At 44.2% G+C, this 18,255-nt stretch overlaps 1 protein-coding gene across 2 annotated transcripts in view; it reads right to left on the reverse strand.

Moving 5' to 3' along the window:
- NCBP1 (nuclear cap binding protein subunit 1) overlaps positions 1–14,741 on the reverse strand; it is a 51,113-nt gene extending 36,372 nt beyond the window's left edge. The window contains exons 1-7 of one of the 2 annotated variants that reach the window (XM_005283500.4): positions 14,575–14,741; positions 11,370–11,458; positions 9,921–10,021; positions 7,790–7,946; positions 7,218–7,325; positions 3,570–3,691; positions 1,197–1,266 (exon numbers count right to left, since the gene is read on the reverse strand). In XM_005283500.4, coding sequence (XP_005283557.1) covers positions 1,197–1,266; positions 3,570–3,691; positions 7,218–7,325; positions 7,790–7,946; positions 9,921–10,021; positions 11,370–11,458; positions 14,575–14,608 — 681 coding nt within the window. In that variant the 5' untranslated portion in view covers positions 14,609–14,741. Of the gene's footprint in view, positions 1–1,196; positions 1,267–3,569; positions 3,692–7,217; positions 7,326–7,789; positions 7,947–9,891; positions 10,024–11,369; positions 11,459–14,574 lie in introns of those variants that run through there. The other variant, XM_005283501.3, reaches the window with a different exon arrangement.
- Positions 14,742–18,255: the final 3,514 nt, after the last annotated feature.

An 18,255-nucleotide genomic window follows, 5' to 3' on the forward strand; every position in this document is an offset into this window, starting at 1 on the left:
CACCTACCTGGGGTGGGAGGATCTCCCCCCTCTCCCCACCAGGAGCAGCCCCTGGCCCATGTCCCCGCCCCCCCAGACTCCCCCCACCCAGGGCAAGTGGAGGGTCCGTGGCTCCCCACAGCTGCCTGAGCAGCTCTTACATTGGCCCAGCTCCAGCTCTTCGGCCCCACTGCCAGGCTGGAAGCCGGAGCGGGGTATGAGCCACGTGGGCAGCTGTGGAGCCTCCACCTGCCCGGGGTGGCGGGGGGGGGTCATGCAGCATGGACCGCGGTCTGCTCTTGGGGCCCCCATCCCAGCTTCTGGCTTGACCAGGGCCTCGTGACCCCCCCACTTTTAAGCAGAATCAGTCATCCCTGGCTCTTACTACTCAGAGCCTATGCTTACTCTGTGACAGAGCTTTTCCTGTGGGCTTCAGAGACACATCAAGCTTCAGAGCCTAAGGAGATGCTACAATCTTGAGTGTGAGGGGTCAAGAGTACTGAACACATTCGCTGAAGGGGGAGCATCTTTCTCTGAGCCCCTTGTGCTGCTCCATTGCCTGCTATGTTACAGAGGGGCTTTGATTTCCCACATGAGGCGGCCAACCTAGGATCCCTGGCCACCACTATCAATGCAACTCTTCATACATGTCTTCTGGGGGGAGGAGTGGGAGGGCTGCCTGTGCTTCTTGCCACACGACAGCAGGTGGGGTCCTTTCGAGCGTGAAGGAGACAAAAGGCCACTCAGAAATCAAACCTACTGGTGAACACAAGACAGATGCAAAGAATAAGGTCACAGAAGGGCAAACAGTGCAGGTTCCCTTTCTGTCAAGGTCGGTGTTGTTTTCAACACAATGCAACTCTCCCAAATGGTGACTAGATAACTAGTTCCATCATGATACCCAAAAAAGGGAGCCTCACAGAACTCTTCCTTCAGTGATCTCAGTCTGCAACCACTGCTCAATTGAGCAGCAAGTGTTTTCCTAAGTGGGGTGCCAGAAAACAAGTGTCTCCCTGTAGAATGACCAAGTTTTGCATAGGTTTAGACCTGAGAAATTGAAGACAGCTGGACCTAGAACCTACTGGGGATAACAGAAAACATGGAGAAAGGGAGAAATATTTGCTTCAACAAGATAACTTTAAAAAAAAAAAAAAAAAAGTCCTTTAGCCCCAGATTTTTCTACTTTTGTTACTACATAGCAAATAAAATCCATTTACCTCTTCTTGTGGATGTGGTTTGTCAGCAGACCAAACTTGTAACATGGGTACATGGATCTTCTGACGCCGTCTATTACATATAGAAAGAAAAGCTATCCATTTTAAAACTAATCTAGACAAAAGTAATGTTTTCTATTGTGCATGTACAGCATTTGAGCTCCTCAGCTGAGTAGCTTTGTAGTAAACTAACATTTACTAATCTGTCAGGAAGAACAGGAGTACTTGTGGCACCTTAGAGACTAACAAATTTATTAGAGCATAAACTTTCGTGGGCTACAGCCCACTTCTTCGGATGCATATAGAATGGAACATATATTGAGGAGATATATATATACACACATACAGAGAGCATAAACAGGTGGGAGTTGTCTTACCAACCCTGAGAGGCCAATTAAGTAAGAGAAAAAAAAAAAACTTTTGAAGTGATAATCAAGATAGCTCAGTACAGACAGTTTGATAAGAAGCAACTGTGAGAATACTTACAAGGGGAGATAGATTCAATGTTTGTAATGGCTCAGCCATTCCCAGTCCTTATTTAATCCTGAGTTGATTGTGTCTAGTTTGCATATCAATTCCAGCTCAGCAGTCTCTCATTGGAGTCTGTTTTTGAAGTTTTTCTGTTTTAAGATTGACATACCTGCGGGTGGCTTTGAATGACCAGACAGGTTAAAGTGTTCTCCCACTGGTTTTTGAGTATTATGATTCCTGATGTCAGATTTGTGTCCATTAATTCTTTTGCGTAGAGACTGATGGTATGGCTCGTTCACCTGCACATCTACCAATGTGATATATTTCAGAGTAGCAGCCGTGTTAGTCTGTATCCGCAAAAAGAATGCATTATATCACATTGAAAAAAGAAGAACAGGATCCTTTACTCTCACAGATCTTGGGAGACAGACCTGTCCTTGCTTACAGACAACCCCCCAACCTAAAGCAAATACTCACCAGCAACCACACATCACTGAACAAAACCACTAACCCAGAAACCTATCCTTGTAACAAACCCCGATGCCAACTCTGTCCACATATCTATTCAAGTGACATCATCATAGGACCTAATCACATCAGCCATACCATCAGGGGCTCGTTCACCTGCACATCTACCAATGTGATATATGCCATCATGTGCCAGCAATGCCCCTCTGCCATGTACATTGGCCAAACCGGACAGTCTCTACGCAAAAGAATTAATGGACACAAATCTGACATCAGGAATCAAAATACTCAAAAACCAGTGGGAGAACACTTTAACCTGTCTGGTCATTCAGTGACAGACTTGCGGGTGGCTATATTACAACAGAAAAACTTCAAAAACAGACTCCAATGAGAGACTGCTGAGCTGGAATTGATATGCAAACTAGACACAATCAACTCCGGTTTGAATAAGGACTGGGAATGGCTGAGCCATTACAAACATTGAATCTATCTCTCCCCTTGTAAATATGCTCACACTTCTTATCAAACTGTCTGTACTGGGCTATCTTGATTATCACTTCAAAAGTTTTTTTTTTTCTCTTAATTGGCCTCTCAGAGTTGGTAAGACAACTCCCACCTGTTTATGCTCTCTGTATGTGTGTATATATATCTCCTCAATATATGTTCCATTCTATATGCATCCGAAGAAGTGGGCTGTAGTCCACGAAAGCTTATGCTCTAATAAATTTGTTAGTCTCTAAGGTGCCACAAGTACTCCTGCTCTTTTTGCGGATACAGACTAACACGGCTGCTACCCTGTAATCTGTCAGGTATTATTTAAAGTGCTACTATGGGTTGTCCTCGCTGCAATGTTGAGTTAACTCATCCAGGTATAGTGGACATTTAGCAGCACAGAGTGACTATTAGCAGCATCCAGTGTTTGAAAAGAAACACAGAGAAGTTGAACCCCCACCACATTCTTAGCTTGAGTGTTAGCAGCACTCAAGCTTTAACTCATAGCCCAACTGGCCAGCGAGCTCAAGTTTAAAGCACTATTTAACTTAAGCTATAGATCTGTATGTGGACAGGAGTTGGGTTGGGGCACCACACAAACCAACACTGCAGTAAAGACAAGTCCTATATCTTTAATGAGCTGCTGTTAAAGGAACAATCCAAAATTAACAGAGTTCTAGTGTTTTTGCATCACAATTATAAAAGCTAAACAAATTTTGGACAACTGGAAAGAACTAGGAACATCTACTAGTATGAAAGAGGTGCTTAAATCGTTTAGTGTTAAAAAAAATCCCACAATCTATGCCATTTCACTGTGTCAGACTTCTGAGAATTATCAAGTTTTACAATTTTAGATTACTTTTGAATGACCAATAAGCAAAGCTATTTATTCTACATTTCACCAGGTATCAGGGAAGAGGGGATTGATTTTGGCTGTAGTCTTACTTCAAATAGCTTTCAGTCTGGGACAAAATACGGTCCATCTCAGCGTCCTTTTTCTCATACAGTTCTTTTCCAACCCAGGGCAGAGATGACAGAAATGCAAACACATACCAGTCACATCGCACCTGCAGACAATAAGGACCAAAAAATATATATATATATATATATTAAGGAATTTCTCAAGAAGCATCCCATTTTACTTGGCAAGGACTAGAGAGAATAAGTTCCTTTGAATACAATGGAAAAAATCACCTAGAATCAAAGAAATAACCATTACTTTAGAAGTGCCGCTATACTTCAATGCTAGTTCATAGAGCCACCAGAACCCAAAGAGGTGTTCAGCAGCTCTGCGTTTGACAGCGTGAATTTATTTCAATGTATGGATCTCAGATATATGCATGTTCATGACATTAAGTATCTGGATAACCACACTTAAGTTAAGACAAGGTGGTCGAGGTAGTACCTTTTAATTGGACTAACTTCTTAAAAGAATTAGAAGAAAGATATTACCTCACTCACTTTGTCTTTCTAATATCCTGGGACTGACATGACTACAACTACACCGCATACATACTTAAGTTGGTAAGGTAAAAATATTGTGCATGGGCAATATTAATTGTAATGATTTAGCAGTCAACTTAGAGATAAAGGAATCTTTATCTCATCAATATTTTAGATTAGAAGCAGTAAATATTAAAAAAACAAAACCAATTTACTTGCCACTGTGTGCACTCTTTGGCCAATGAAACCAATCACTAACATACAGGTTTTGTTTCAAACACTGCAGGAAAGCATAATAAAATTCCATTGTCTGTTTTTAACAGTCTCAGGTTCTCATTATTAAAAATGTAGTTTTTAAACATTAAAATTTTGGTTCAAACTGAAGTTGACAATTGCTTTTCAAAATAGAACTATGCTTTAAAGGAATAGTCTGTAAAAATGGCCTCTTTCGTCATGAGTTCTCCCCTACGGGTGTATTCAAAAGCATATCTGCCAACTTTCATAAAGACAAGACCTGTATTTAATTATGACTTCTGTATCCCCACAGTATTCTTGCCAGCAAGTTAAAGAAGTATGGGCTGGATGAATGGACTATAAGGTGGATAGAAAACTGGCTAGATCATCGGGCTCAACGGGTAGTGATCAACGGCTTTATGTCTAGTTGGCAGCCGGTTTCAAGCGGAGTGCCCCAAGGGTCGGTCCTGGGGCCGGTTTTGTTCAATATCTTCATTAATGACTGGAGGATGGCGTGGACTGCACTCTCAGCAAGTTTGCAGATGACACTAAACTGAGAGGAGTGGTAGATACGCTGGAGGGTAGGGATAGGATACAGAGGGACCTAGACAAATTAGAGGATTGGGCCAAAAGAAATCTGATGAGGTTCAACAAGGACAAGTGCAGAGTCCTGCACTTAGGATGGAAGAATCCCATTCACTGTTACAGACTAGGGACCGAATGGCTAGGAAGCAGTTCTGCAGAAAAGGACCTAGGGGTTACGGTGGACGCGAAGCTGAATACGAGTCGACAGTGTGCCCTTGTTGCCAAGAAGGCTAACGGCATTTTGGGCTGTATAAGTAAGGGCATTGCCAGCAGATCGAGGGACGTTATCATTCCCCTCTATTTGATATTGGTGAGCCTCATCTGGAGTACTGTGTCCAGTTTTGGGCCCCACACTACAAGATGGATGAGGAAAAATTGGAAAGAGTCCAGTGGAGGGCAACAAAAATGATTAGAGGGCTGGAGCACGTGATTTATGAGGAGAGGCTGAGGGAACTGGGATTGTTTAGTCTGCAGAAGAGAAGAATGAGGGGGGGATTTGATAGCTGCTTTCAACTATCTGAAAGGGGGTTTCAAAGAGGATTGATCTAGACTGTTCTCAGTGATACCTGATGACAGAACAAGGAGTAATGGTCTCAAGTTGCAGTGGGGGAGGTTTAGGTTGGATATTAGGAAAAAACTTTTTCCATTAGGAAGGTGGTGAAGCACTGGAATGGGTTACCTAGGGAGGTGATGGAATCTCCTTCCTTAGAGGTTTTTAAGGTCAGGCTTGACAAAGCCCTGGCCGGGATGATTTAGTTGGGAATTGGTCCTTCTTTGAGCACGGGGTTGGACTAGATGACCTCCTGAGGTCCCTTCCAACCCTGATATTCTATGATTCTATGAATACTATTGTTTTCTAACTTTCAGTTCTATGTGAAAAGTCTGTTTGAAGACTGTTATAAACATATAGCTAAGGGTAGCATAAAATCCCTCTTAACCATTTACAGGTAAAAGAGGAATTAACCCTTTACAGGATAAAGAAGCTCAGATAACCTGGTTGGCACCAGACCAAAAGGACCAATAAGGGGAGAAGATACTTTCAAATCTGTGGGGGAAGGTTTTTGTTTGTGTCTTTGTTTTTGTTCTCTTCGAGTCAGCAAGGAACCAGGGCAGGAAAAATACATCTCCTTAAGCATACCTGGACTAAGCATCTAGTATTGCAGAAATAGTAAGTAATAGGAAAGAAATGCATTAGGTTATCTTTTGTTTTAGCTTGTGAATTTTCCCTCTAAGAGGGAGGTTTATCCCTGTTTTTGTAACTTTAAAGTTTTGCCCAGAGGGGAAATCCACTGTGTTTTTTAATCTTTTGTTATTTTGTAAAGTACTTACCATCCTGAGTTTACAGAGGTGATTCTTTTACCTTTTCTTTAATTACAATTCTTCTTTTAAGAACCCGATTGAGTTTTCATTGTTCTTAAGATCCAAGGGTTTGGGTCTGTGTTCACCTGTACCAATTGGTGAGGATATTATGCTCAAGCCTTCCCCAGGAAATGGGTGTAGGGCTTGAGGGAATAGGACTCCAAGTGGTCCTTTCCCTGATTCTTTGTCTAAATCACTTGAAGACAATGGAATTGCATGGGTGTCCCTGAGGCCCTCATCTGGCCTTCAGAATCTTTACACTACTGATGATGACGCAGAAGAAGCAAAGTGCACAATCTGATTCTCAGAGACCATGGTGGATTTGCATGGCCGGCTGTTAGAAAATAAAATGTTTTTCTTGTAAAATTGGGTCGTAATTAATATGAAAGTCACTGAGTGACAAAAGCCATTTTTAGAGTCATTTTTCAGATTAGATCAGTACTTTAAAGTTACAGCCACAAACTTGGCAGAGTCTGAGGATTATGTATATGCCAAATTTGAACGTAAAGAAAGCCATCTGAGCCGACTGACTGCATAAGGGCCAAGTACTTACTTTATTTTTTCTCCAATTGCCACTGCTACCTTCTAGCCATACTATGGAACTATAGTCAGCAACCCATTTAGGTAAGTTTCAGAGTAGCAGCCGTGTTAGTCTGTATCCGCAAAAAGAACAGGAGGACTTGTGGCACCTTAGAGACTAACAAATTTATTAGAGCATAAGCTTTCGTGGACTACAGCCCACTTCTTCGGATGATATGCATCCGAAGAAGTGGGCCGTAGTCCACGAAAGCTTATGCTCTAATAAATTTGTTAGTCTCTAAGGTGCCACAAGTACTCCTGTTCCATTTAGGTAATTTACCATTGCGCCAGCCCATTTTAACCCCTTACATTGCTGGTACTGTAAGTGCTTGGCTGTGAGAAATTCCTGATGGAATAGCAAGTCATCCACGAAGTAAAAACTCCTTTGCTTACCTGGGGCACGTCTTCCTCTTGAGTCACACTCACAAAGTTCTCAAACATGGCTACCATTGAAGGTGCAGCTATTACATGACAATTCACAAGGTCAGATAGAAAACGAACCTAATAAGGTAAAGAAAAGTTCTGATGTTATACATTTTTAAACTATTCTCTTACTACAAACTTGCTGAAGTAATTGCAAGTCTGAGACCTGACAACAAATATAAATATTCATTCAGCTACTAAAACAAACTACTAGGACAAAAAAGTTACTAGCACTTGCCTAGTAGCACGAAGGAAGCATGCAGTGTAAAAAAAGTCCCTCCCTGAACAATGCATACTTTAAGCCCTGCCCCTTAAACTATGTCATAATAGTCGCTCTCTAAAAGAATGAATTACAGTTATTTCTTTTGGGAGGAAAAATCTCTTGCACACCACACATCTTCTCCTAGTACACCTATGGAATACTGCATGTTGACTTTAGAACAGACCAGTTTCTCCAGGATCACAATTAGAGACACCCTACTTCTCACATGTGTAACAGGAACAGCACATCAGCATAAGGGGTGAAAAAAAATACTACTTACTAAATACACAGCTTCATTATACATATTGGCTTTCAAACATTCTTTGAGCTGACGAATCATAGCTTCTACAAATTCCCCACCAAAATTGTAGTTCCTGGCGTTCAGCAAGCCAACTAGTGTTGTGTAAACAGTAAGCTTTTCTGGTAATAGACGTGCACTGATTGAAATGCAAAAAAAAGAAAAAATATTGCATCAGATGTTAATCTGTATCATATGCATTAATATCCGTCAGTGGTAGCCTCTGTCTCACATTGAAGTTAACGTGAATTGGATAGAAGTTGTTATTGACAATAAAAATGGCATAAGAGCCTAGAATGGCATTTATTGGAAATTTTAAACACTTTATAGAGGTGTTTTGAGAACTATTTTATAAAGAGGCTTTGAAGTTTAAAAGCCACAAGACAGCATCATTTTACAGAAGACTCACAATTTAATTTTAGTGAACCAGCAGCTGAACTTGAAAGGGTCAAAGTAGATTTTAGGATCATAGAGTCCTAAAACTGAATTTTTGTAGGTTTTTAAAAAAACTAAACTAGAGAGTAGAAATAATGATTCTCACATCCTCTTTTCTCATCCATTTCATATACATTTTTATATGAATATGACTAAGCCGTTCAAGAGCTAAAGGCTCTGAAGATTTTTATGCCCTGCTAAACTAGTACTTTTTGTTTGCCCTTGTGTAATTCCTTTAAATACAGTGAAACATCAGAAATACATAAGAGACTTTATACTTTCTGTATCTTGTGTAAGATGTGGTGCATTTTGCATTGCATATAAAAATGTTAAAATTTAAACACAAAAAGGCTATTGCATCAACATGACTGATTTTAAATGGAAAGTGCTTAAGAAATTCAAAGGTATTGTTCCGATGATAACCTAAAATTATCTCCTTAACTATGTTTCGTATTCATATGTACTTTTATATCTTGACACTTGCATTACTGTTGTGGGAAACAAATTAACCGCTTGACTAAGATTGTAACTTGCATTACAATTGTCAGAAAAGCGTGGCTATAATATCATTTGTCCGTGCATTCAATTCTAATTTCACTTAGCCTAGAGCTTAGCACCTTATCTTACACAAGATACAGAAAGTATAAAAATGCAACACCAAGGGCCAGAAGAAATGCCACCAGTTGACAGCTTCATCTGAGGTGGCTCAGCATCAAGGCCCTCCCCTGAAGAACCACACTACCAATAATGAAAGATGGCTTGCAATGGTGGGGAGTAGGTCTGGGACCCTCTGTCTGCTTAACTGCTCTTGGAGCAGATTAAGTCCTTAAGACAGGGGTGGGCAAACTTTTTGGCTCGAGGGCCACATCCGGGTATGGAAATTGTATGGCGGGCCATGAATGCTCATGAAATTGGGGGTTGGGGTGCGGGAGGGGGTGAAGACTCCGGCTGAGGGTGGGGGCTCTGGGGGGGGGAGGGGGCTGCAGATGAGGGGTTGGGGGTGCAGGAGGGTACTCCAGGCTGGGACCGAGGAGTTCGGGGAGTGGGATCATGTCTGGGGCAGGGGGTTGAGGTGTGAGAGGAGGGCAGGAGTGCAGGCTCCAGGCAGCGCTTGACTCTGCTTCTGGCAGCTGCTTGAGGTATGTCCCTACTCCGGCTCCTATGCAGAGGCGCAGCCAGGAAGCTCTGTTTGACGCCCCTGCAGCTCCCATTAGCCACGGTTTCTGGCCAACGAGAGCTGCAGGGGAGGTGCTTGGGGCGGGAGCGGTGTGTGGAGCCCCATGGCTGCCCCTACGCATAGGAGCTGGGAGGGGGTAAAGACATGCCACTGCTTCTAGGAGCCACACAGAGCAGGGCAAGCCCTTGACCCTGCTCCTCGGCTGGAGCACTGGAGCGGGGCAAGCCCTGGACCCCGCTCCCTAGCTGCAGCTCGAGGGCCGGGTTAAAATGTCTGGAGGGACGTAGTTTGTCCACCCCTGCCTTAAGAGAATGCAGTGTGTATGTTAGTTTTTCCTCCAGTTGTTACTATTGCCAATTTCCTTCGCTAAAAGTAAACTTGAAGTGTCAGTAATGTATGAGCTGTTCATAGGAACATTTTAAATATGTCATGTATGTTTGAAAAGCATTTAGTGTAGATAATACATCATCACCTGGCTCCACAAATCTTTGGCATACATACACTGTACAAAGAATTCTTAATATCTTGCTTTTGTAGTTCGGCAGATCAGCCTCCAAGACACCAGCTAGGCCTTCCAAGTTGCTCTCCAAAGAAGAAGTACTCTAAGAAAGGAGATAATTAGAAACCCATCACAACCAAATCAAGAGATAGCCAGCCAATCCTTCAGTAACAAGCCTGCTTGAATAGAAGACTATTTTATTGTGCTCCTATTGATAAAAGATAAATCTGGGTAAGAATAAAATTTGCATTTTGTTTTTTAGTGGGAGAGATGCAATACCTCCTGAATTCCACACAGAACTGTTGAAGGCAGTCCATTTTTATTTCTTAATCTACTGCAAATGTATTAAGGGGGAGGACCATCCTAATGTCATTTAAATGTTTTTAAAAAGAGAACTAAAACAATCCCTTAAGTATCTACAGCCCGGATTGTGAAACATACAGGGCCTACCATGCAAGTGAGATACCTATGCTGCCATGCCCCCTGAAATTTAAAGAATTAGAACAGTTGTGTACGGTATTGAATTGAAACATTGCCAATTAGCTTTCCACATAGGCATTTCTAAGGTTTTTACTATTGCAGCAATCTGGACAGCAGGAAAAGTTAGTGAGCATACTATTCAATTAATTTCGCCAGTGTTCAACAAGCAATATTATCCACAGAGTAGTATCCAGTTAGAGCAGGGGTTCTCGAACTGGGGGTCGGGACCCCTCAGGGGGCCGTGATGTCATTACATGGGGGAGGGAGGGTCATGAGCTGTCAACCTCCACCCCAAACCCCGCTTGCCTCCAGCATTTATAATGGTATTAAATATATTAAACAGTGTGTTTAATTTATGGGGGGGGGGGAGGAGGGTCGCACTCAGAGGCTTGCGATGTGAAAGGCGTTGCCAGTAATGAAGTTTGAGACCCACTGAGTTAGAGCTAGCAGAATATGACTAAAGTATTTATGGAAAACTGGGTGAAATTAAAATTAAATTAGTATTTACAAACACTAACCAGTTAGTCCTACTTACTACTTATTTTATACCATCTTCCCTTACCTGGCTTCACGCCATTTTTTCTTCTCTATAATAGACTGGTCTTTTTCTGGAGCTGTCTTCAGTGTATTTTCTGTTTTCCCCTTTTCTCCCTGTCCACCCTCACTTTTTGATTCCCATCCATAGCAGTATCCCCTGCATTTGGGATCTTCCTCTTACTCTATATTTTGTTTATCCCTTCCTCCATCAAAATCCCTCAATAAAAACCCTGCACTTCTCTTTTTGAATTTATTCCATCAGCATCCTTTTTCCCCTCCAACACCCACTCACTAGATTGAGGACTACACTACTAGCCACTGATACAAAAGTCTCAATTCATGTACTAGACAGAGCTCTCTCAGAAGCCTAAACTCTTACATCCAAGGATTCAAAACCAATAGCTCAACTTGTCAGAAGAAATTGGTACTCATACCTTCTCTCCCACTCTGCATATTAAAGATTCCAGTCTCTCTTCAATTTCAGATGGCTCAGACGTTCTCCTCCTTTTATGAGGTTGTCCTCCTGTTTCAATACATTCATGAAACCAAGAATACCAGTTAAATAATTCCTTAACTGCTTTAAAAAAAAAATTCTGAACAATTCTGTCAGCCTCAACTCACGTTCCAGTTCTGTACTATAATAAAAATTACCCACAAGACATTCAGGTGTTGCTACTACTTAAGACAGACCTAACAAACATGAATACAAAGCTAACGTATTAATTAAAACATATCCAGTTTCTGTAGCCATTTTACTCTCTAGGATTTTATTCACAGCTAATCAAGTCCTTTTCACCCTCTTATTTGAAAGAAGTTTTTGGAAGTGCATTGCCGCTTAAGTGGCAAGATACAGTATCAGTGGTACATGCAGAATAAGTTAAGCACATGTTATAGAGTTAGCAGTACCTAAATACTGCTCATCTGAAGTATCATTTGGGATTATCTGGCACCAAAGATAACATGAGAACATGCCTAAGCAAGGATGCTCATGTAGCCTTTTACTTACCAGGTTTTTTTATTTTGGAAAAAAGACTAAACAATCACTAAAGACCTTTTAGAGTTGATATTAGTTAAACTCAATGCTCAATAAGAGCTGAAAATGTTGCTAGCAAAAATAGTAGAGTCTCTGTCTGTAGGATTGCATCAAGTTAACTATATATGCCCCAAAAGCTGCATCTAGTCTATACACGATCTTATCACACTGTCATTACCAGGGCATTAAGTGAAATGACTGATGGATATCACACGTGGTTCATTTTCTCAACATCTCCCCAGGGTAGAACTGTACATACTGTGTACTTCATTTTAGTAGAGTTTCATCTGTTTTAAAAGCTGCACACTGCTGTATAGGTGGTAGAGAAGGCAAGGTGGAAATTGTGCCCCTTGCAGCTGGAGCAATGGTGGCGAAGTTTGTAATGGTCCTTCGAACTTCCGTAGGAGCTGTGACCAGCCTGGAACTGGCCACAGAGTCTGCATCCTGCACAGATGAACCTTCCCCTTATGGTAGTAAATTCTATTGTGCCAAGGGAGTGAAGCTGTCGACCACAGTCCTCATGCCAGAGCTTTTTAGCTCATCTTTTAGACATGTTGGGTCCAGGTCACTGAGCACCTTCAAGATAAAGGACTGAGACCTTGATGTGATTCTCTAAGAAGCCAGTGTACAGTGCAGGACAAGTTCAATGTGCTCCCAGTAACCTGTGTTGTAGCGTTCTGTATAGGTGGACTGACGGCTTTATGTCCAGGTATATCACATTAGTATTAGTGCCAGCAAGGAATCCAGGAGCGTTGCTAACCTACAGACGGACAGTCTGATCAGTTGTGGGTGTGTACGTACCTTTAATAAAAAGACTGCCCCATGGCTGCAAATTCTCCAAAGCAACCCCCATAATCTGTCTTGCTTGAGTTCAGCTTCAGCCAGCTGTTCACATATCAGCTGATACCATCCAAGCACTGGACTATCTTGATAGTGGCAGGGCTGTATGCAGTGACGAATAGGTAGTGGTGGTTGTCATCTGTATATTGCTGGCACCTGAATCCAGTCATCTCACCAATTTACTTAGTGGCTGCATGTACAACTGAACTGGGGAAACCGAGGTGGCCTGTTTGTGGGCAGGCATGACAGCAGATCCGTGCAGTCTGGGAAGCCTTCCTAAGTGTGCATTCCTTTACAGTGAAGTAGAATGCTAGTTCTTCCCAGTGCTTAGCGCTGGTGTGGGCTGTAGGCACTCGGTACAGGTGGTTTAGCTCCTTAAGACATGATTTGACAGGTTCAGCAGAGATTGACAGGAAGGTTCTTGTGGCCTGTAATACAGCCTCAGCGTGGGCTGGCAGAAATTCTTTGTTTCAGCCTTTATTTTCCACCTTCTCTCCATCTAATGCAGGTTGTCAAAAAACCAAGGAGATCTATGTGGTGATGGGGAGGAAGGGGACATTTGGGGCCAGCATATTGATAGTCGAGGCTACTATACAATGATGATTCACAATATTTTCAACTCCTGAGTGACAATCTGCTAGCATGCTTGCAGGCACCTATACACACCCCCATTGCAATCAGATGCGCTCTGCACAGTAGAATACTAGGCCACACTAGGCAACAAGCAGGTGGGGGTAGATATAGTTTAAAATGTTTTTAAAAGGGCACAGAATCACAGAATATCAGGGTTGGAAGGGACTTCAGGAGATCATCTAGTCCAACCCCCTGCTCAAGGCAGGACCAATCCCCAGACAGATTTTTGCCCCCATCCCTAAATGGCCCCTTCAAGGATTGAACTCACAACCCTGGGTTTAGCAGGCCAATGCTCAAACCACTGAGCTATCCCTCCCCCAATGCGATTCAAAGCTGCTGTTGCTACGGCCATTAAGTGAAACAGATTAGCAAAAATTCTTGGCATCTAGATTGTGTCTACTACAGTACTTTATAAATCAAGACAATATAACAGGCAAAGGCCTTCCAGAACATTAAAGGTCACAAATTAATTCTCCTGAAACAGAAACATGAACTCAATTTATTATACCAGGGTGAGAGGCAATGAACGAATACGCTCTCCCAAAGCACCTTGCACCGTTACGGGTATGTTTTCATTTTGGGGAGATACGCTCTAGATATTCACCAAAGAAATCAAAGGAAAAACACAGCTAATATATACTGGGAGACCCTTGGGTGAGGGGGCAGGGACCTTTATGCTGAGTGCTCAGGGCATCGTCACACACTACATTCAGGACAGAACTACCGCCTGGCCTGCAAACACTCCATGCTACACGTAGCGTTGCTCAGGTGATTAAAGTGGCCGGAGCCCGGAGGGTTACTCGCCTGCCCAAAGCACAGCACGTGCACAGCGCAGACTGGCCGGAGCCCGGCTCGGAGCGGCGCCGAACTCCCGCAGCGCCAGCGCCGGGCTCCGGTTCGCATCGCTACAGGCAGCGCGACAAGCTCCGCTCCACTCCCCGTCCCCGGCCCCGCCGGCCTTTGTCTGCCTGACACCAGAGAGACGCGGGAGAGCGAGCCGGGCTCCAGCCCCAGCCCCCGGGATTCGCGCTGCGCGGCCGCTCGGCTCGCGCGTTTCCCCTCGGGCCACCGCAGGGCCCCGCCACCGCGCCGCGCTCCCCTCCCCGCGGCCCCGCCGGCCCCTCCCCGCTCACCATCGTTCTCGTCGCTGTGCCGCCGCCGCGACATGCTGGCGGCCGGGCGCGCGGGCTGCGGAGGCGGGAGCGGCGCGAGGCAGGCGGCGCGGAGCAGGGGCCCTGGCGGCGCCTAGAAGCGTTTCCCTCCGGCCGCCCCCTCCCAATCCAGCTTCCGTCCAGCCGCGCCCGCGAGCTACTTCCGGGGCAAAGGACGGCGGGAGAGTTGCCGCTACGCCACGCCCCCACCCCCGTCCTTGCGAGCACTGAGCGCCGCTCTATCTGCTGCTCTATGGTATGGCGGGGGATGACGTCCGGGGCGGGCAAGGGACAGTCGCGAAAGTATCAGAGTCCCTGGGAGGCGAAAAAGCAACCCATCCCGGGAAAAGGGGCCCGAGTAAGGGCCCGATCCTGCCCGGGCCCGTGACGCCCCCAGCTCCCGCGGGCCCAATCCTGAGGCGCTCTTAGCGCCCGATCCTCCTCGGAGTGAAGCCAATGTTCTAGCTCCTGTGGGCACCAATGGGCCCGATCCTGAGGTCGCCCCCCCCCCCAGCGCCGCACAGGCCTGATCCTGCCCTCGGTGGAGTCAGTGTCTTAGCTACTGCTGGCTCCAGTGGGCCCGATTCTGAGCCCCTGCAGCTTCCAGTGCCCAGCCAGGCCAGCGCTGACAGGCCAAGGAGCGGGACGGGCTCGTGGCGATGGGAGCACAGGGCTGCAGGCAATGGCAGAAGCTTTCCCCAGAGCGGGCGGCGCAGCCTTGTGTGCAGCCAGCGCAGCCCACACCTGGGCCCTGTGCAGGGGGCACGGCTGGGGGCATGGCCCCATCGGTCAGGCCCAGGCTCACGGTACCAGTGGCTGGACAGACTAAACCATAGGGTTGCCAACCCTCCAGGATTGGCCTGGCATCTCCTGGAGTCGGCATCCGTGTCCCGGTGACCACTGAAAGCAATTCAGGAGATTTTAATAGGAGATTTTAAGACAATGACATTATGTCATGTTGGGGGGAAATCTCCCGGAATAGCTTCAGTCAGAGTTGGCAACCCTACTAAACCACCGGGTTCCCCCCATGCCTTACAGTGTTTGGTGTGAGCACTTCTGTTACTGTTGCCCACGGGGCTGGGTGCAGCGGGGTGATTCCTGTGTCTAGACACCCCGAGTGCTGTCTGGCTCCTGCGCTGGCCTTGGCCACAGGTGGGCGGTACACCCACACCACCAAGCTACACGCTCAGCGAGTGAAATACTATCACAGGTATTTCGGTGCCTGACTGAAATTATTGGAAGCTGGGCTCTTAAATGCCTTTGAGGAGCTGAGCCATTGTTACTAGTTTGGGCGCAATCATGCAAATGCATCCATATGGGAGACTCTCTAGGCTTCATGTATTTATACCGGCTCCTGTATTTTTCACTTCATGCATCTGATGAAGTGGTTTCTAGCCCATGAAAGCTTATGCCCAAGTAAATTTGGTAGTCTCTAAGGTGTCGCAAGGACTCTTCGTTGTTTTTTCTCTAGGCTTTGTAAATCTTTAATTAGCTCTCCAAGGGACCAGGAAAAGTCAGTTGCCTGTTAGAATGTGGCACACACCACTCCAATGTAAAAATCAAACAAGGAATTGTACCAGGAACCAGATGGTACCTTAACGCAGGTGTAGTCAACAGGTGGACCGCAGGCCAAATCCAGACCACCAGATGCTTTCAAACAGACCCCAACATCTTTTTATTTACTTATTGACTACCCCTGCCTTAAAGTGTTCACACTATTCAGGGAGTTGCCTGTTGGATTTCATACTGCAAATGGAATTACAAATGTAAAACTGTCTCACAATCTGTTCAATGTATGTTATTCACTGAAAAAAATAGAGCTGGTTGAACTTTCCCCCCACATAACAGTTCTCCATTGGAAAACGCAGTTTTGTCCAAAAACATTTTGGAGGAACATGTAAATTTTCAACAGCAAAGTGTCAAATTATTTTGGCTTTCTTGATTTTATGTCAAAACATTTTGCTTCGATAAGGTAAAAATAATTCATAATGACTTCCTTGTTTTATTATATTTGGTTTTGACATTATATGTTAAATATATTTCTATATTATATTTCACCTTTTAGATTTTACTGTTGTGTTTCAACATTATCAAAACAAAATGTTCCAAATCAAAAAATGTTGGAATTTCCATTCTGTGAAAATGTTCAAAAACTCAACTTTTTGTTCCAAAATAAATTTCAGAATGTTGGCATTTCTGGCAGGATGGAAATTCCTTTTTCTGACCAACTCTACTGAATGCATTTCATACTGTGTGTGTCGTGAAAGTCCCCTATGGTACAGAACATTCCCTGGCAGGGCAAGACTTGAATTCCTCTTGCACTCCAGTAGAAAGCTCTGGAAGAGGAGCAAGATGGACACAAGGAGGCTAGAGACACAAGAAGTGCATGTTGGTGTCACAGATACGACACATTTCTCTCTCTCTCTCTCTCTCTCTCTCTCTCGTTGTAGCAGTTTTACATAGTTCTCTATCAAGCATTCTTAAAACTACAATACCCACCTGCTGAAGTGAAAAAACAGATTGACAGAGCCAGACGAGTACCCAGAAGTCACCTCCTACAAGACAGGCCCAACAAAGAAAATAACAGAACACCACTAGCTGTCACCTTCAGCCCCCAACTAAAACCTCTCCAGCGCATCATCAGAGATCTACAACCTATCCTGAAAGATGATCCTTTACTCTCACAGATCTTGGGAGACAGACCTGTCCTCGCTTACAGACAACCCCCCAACCTAAAGCAAATACTCACCAGCAACCACACATCACTGAACAAAACCACTAACCCAGGAACCTATCCTTGTAACAAACCCCGATGTCAACTCTGTCCACATATCTATTCCAGTGACATCATCATAGGACCTAATCACATCAGCCATACCATCAGGGGCTCGTTCACCTGCACATCTACCAATGTGATATATGCCATCATGTGCCAGCAATGCCCCTCTGCCATGTACATTGGCCAAACCGGACAGTCTCTACGCAAAAGAATTAATGGACACAAATCTGACATCAGGAATCAAAATACTCAAAAACCAGTGGGAGAACACTTTAACCTGTCTGGTCATTCAGTGACAGACCTGCGGGTGGCTATATTACAACAGAAAAACTTCAAAAACAGACTCCAACGAGAAACTGCTGAGCTAGAATTGATATGCAAACTAGACACAATCAACTCCGGTTTGAATAAGGACTGGGAATGGTTGGGCCATTACAAACATTGAAATCTATCTCCCCTTGTAAGTATTCTCACACTTGTTATCTAACTGTCTGTCTGTGCTGGGCTAGCTTGATTATCACTTCAAAAGTTTTTTTCTCTTAATTAATTGGCCTCTCAGAGTTGGTAAGACAACTCCCACCTGTTTATGCTCTCTGTATGTGTGTATATATATCTCCTCAATATATGTTCCATTCTATATGCATCCGAAGAAGTGGGCTATAGTCCACGAAAGCTTATGCTCTAATAAACTTGTTAGTCTCTAAGGTGCCACAAGTCCTCCTGTTCTTCTTTTTGCGGATACAGACTAACACGGCTGCTACTCTGAAACCTTACATAGTTCTGGTTTACTTGTACGAATAGTAACACCATCAAGATGAGCAGTCCATAACTGTTATTTTGTCAGTATAGTTATTGTAAAAAGGTTGTGAATTGTGAATTGTCCC

The sequence above is a fragment of the Chrysemys picta genome, chromosome 6, assembly GCF_011386835.1.
Source record: "Chrysemys picta bellii isolate R12L10 chromosome 6, ASM1138683v2, whole genome shotgun sequence".
NCBI lineage: Eukaryota > Metazoa > Chordata > Testudines > Emydidae > Chrysemys > Chrysemys picta.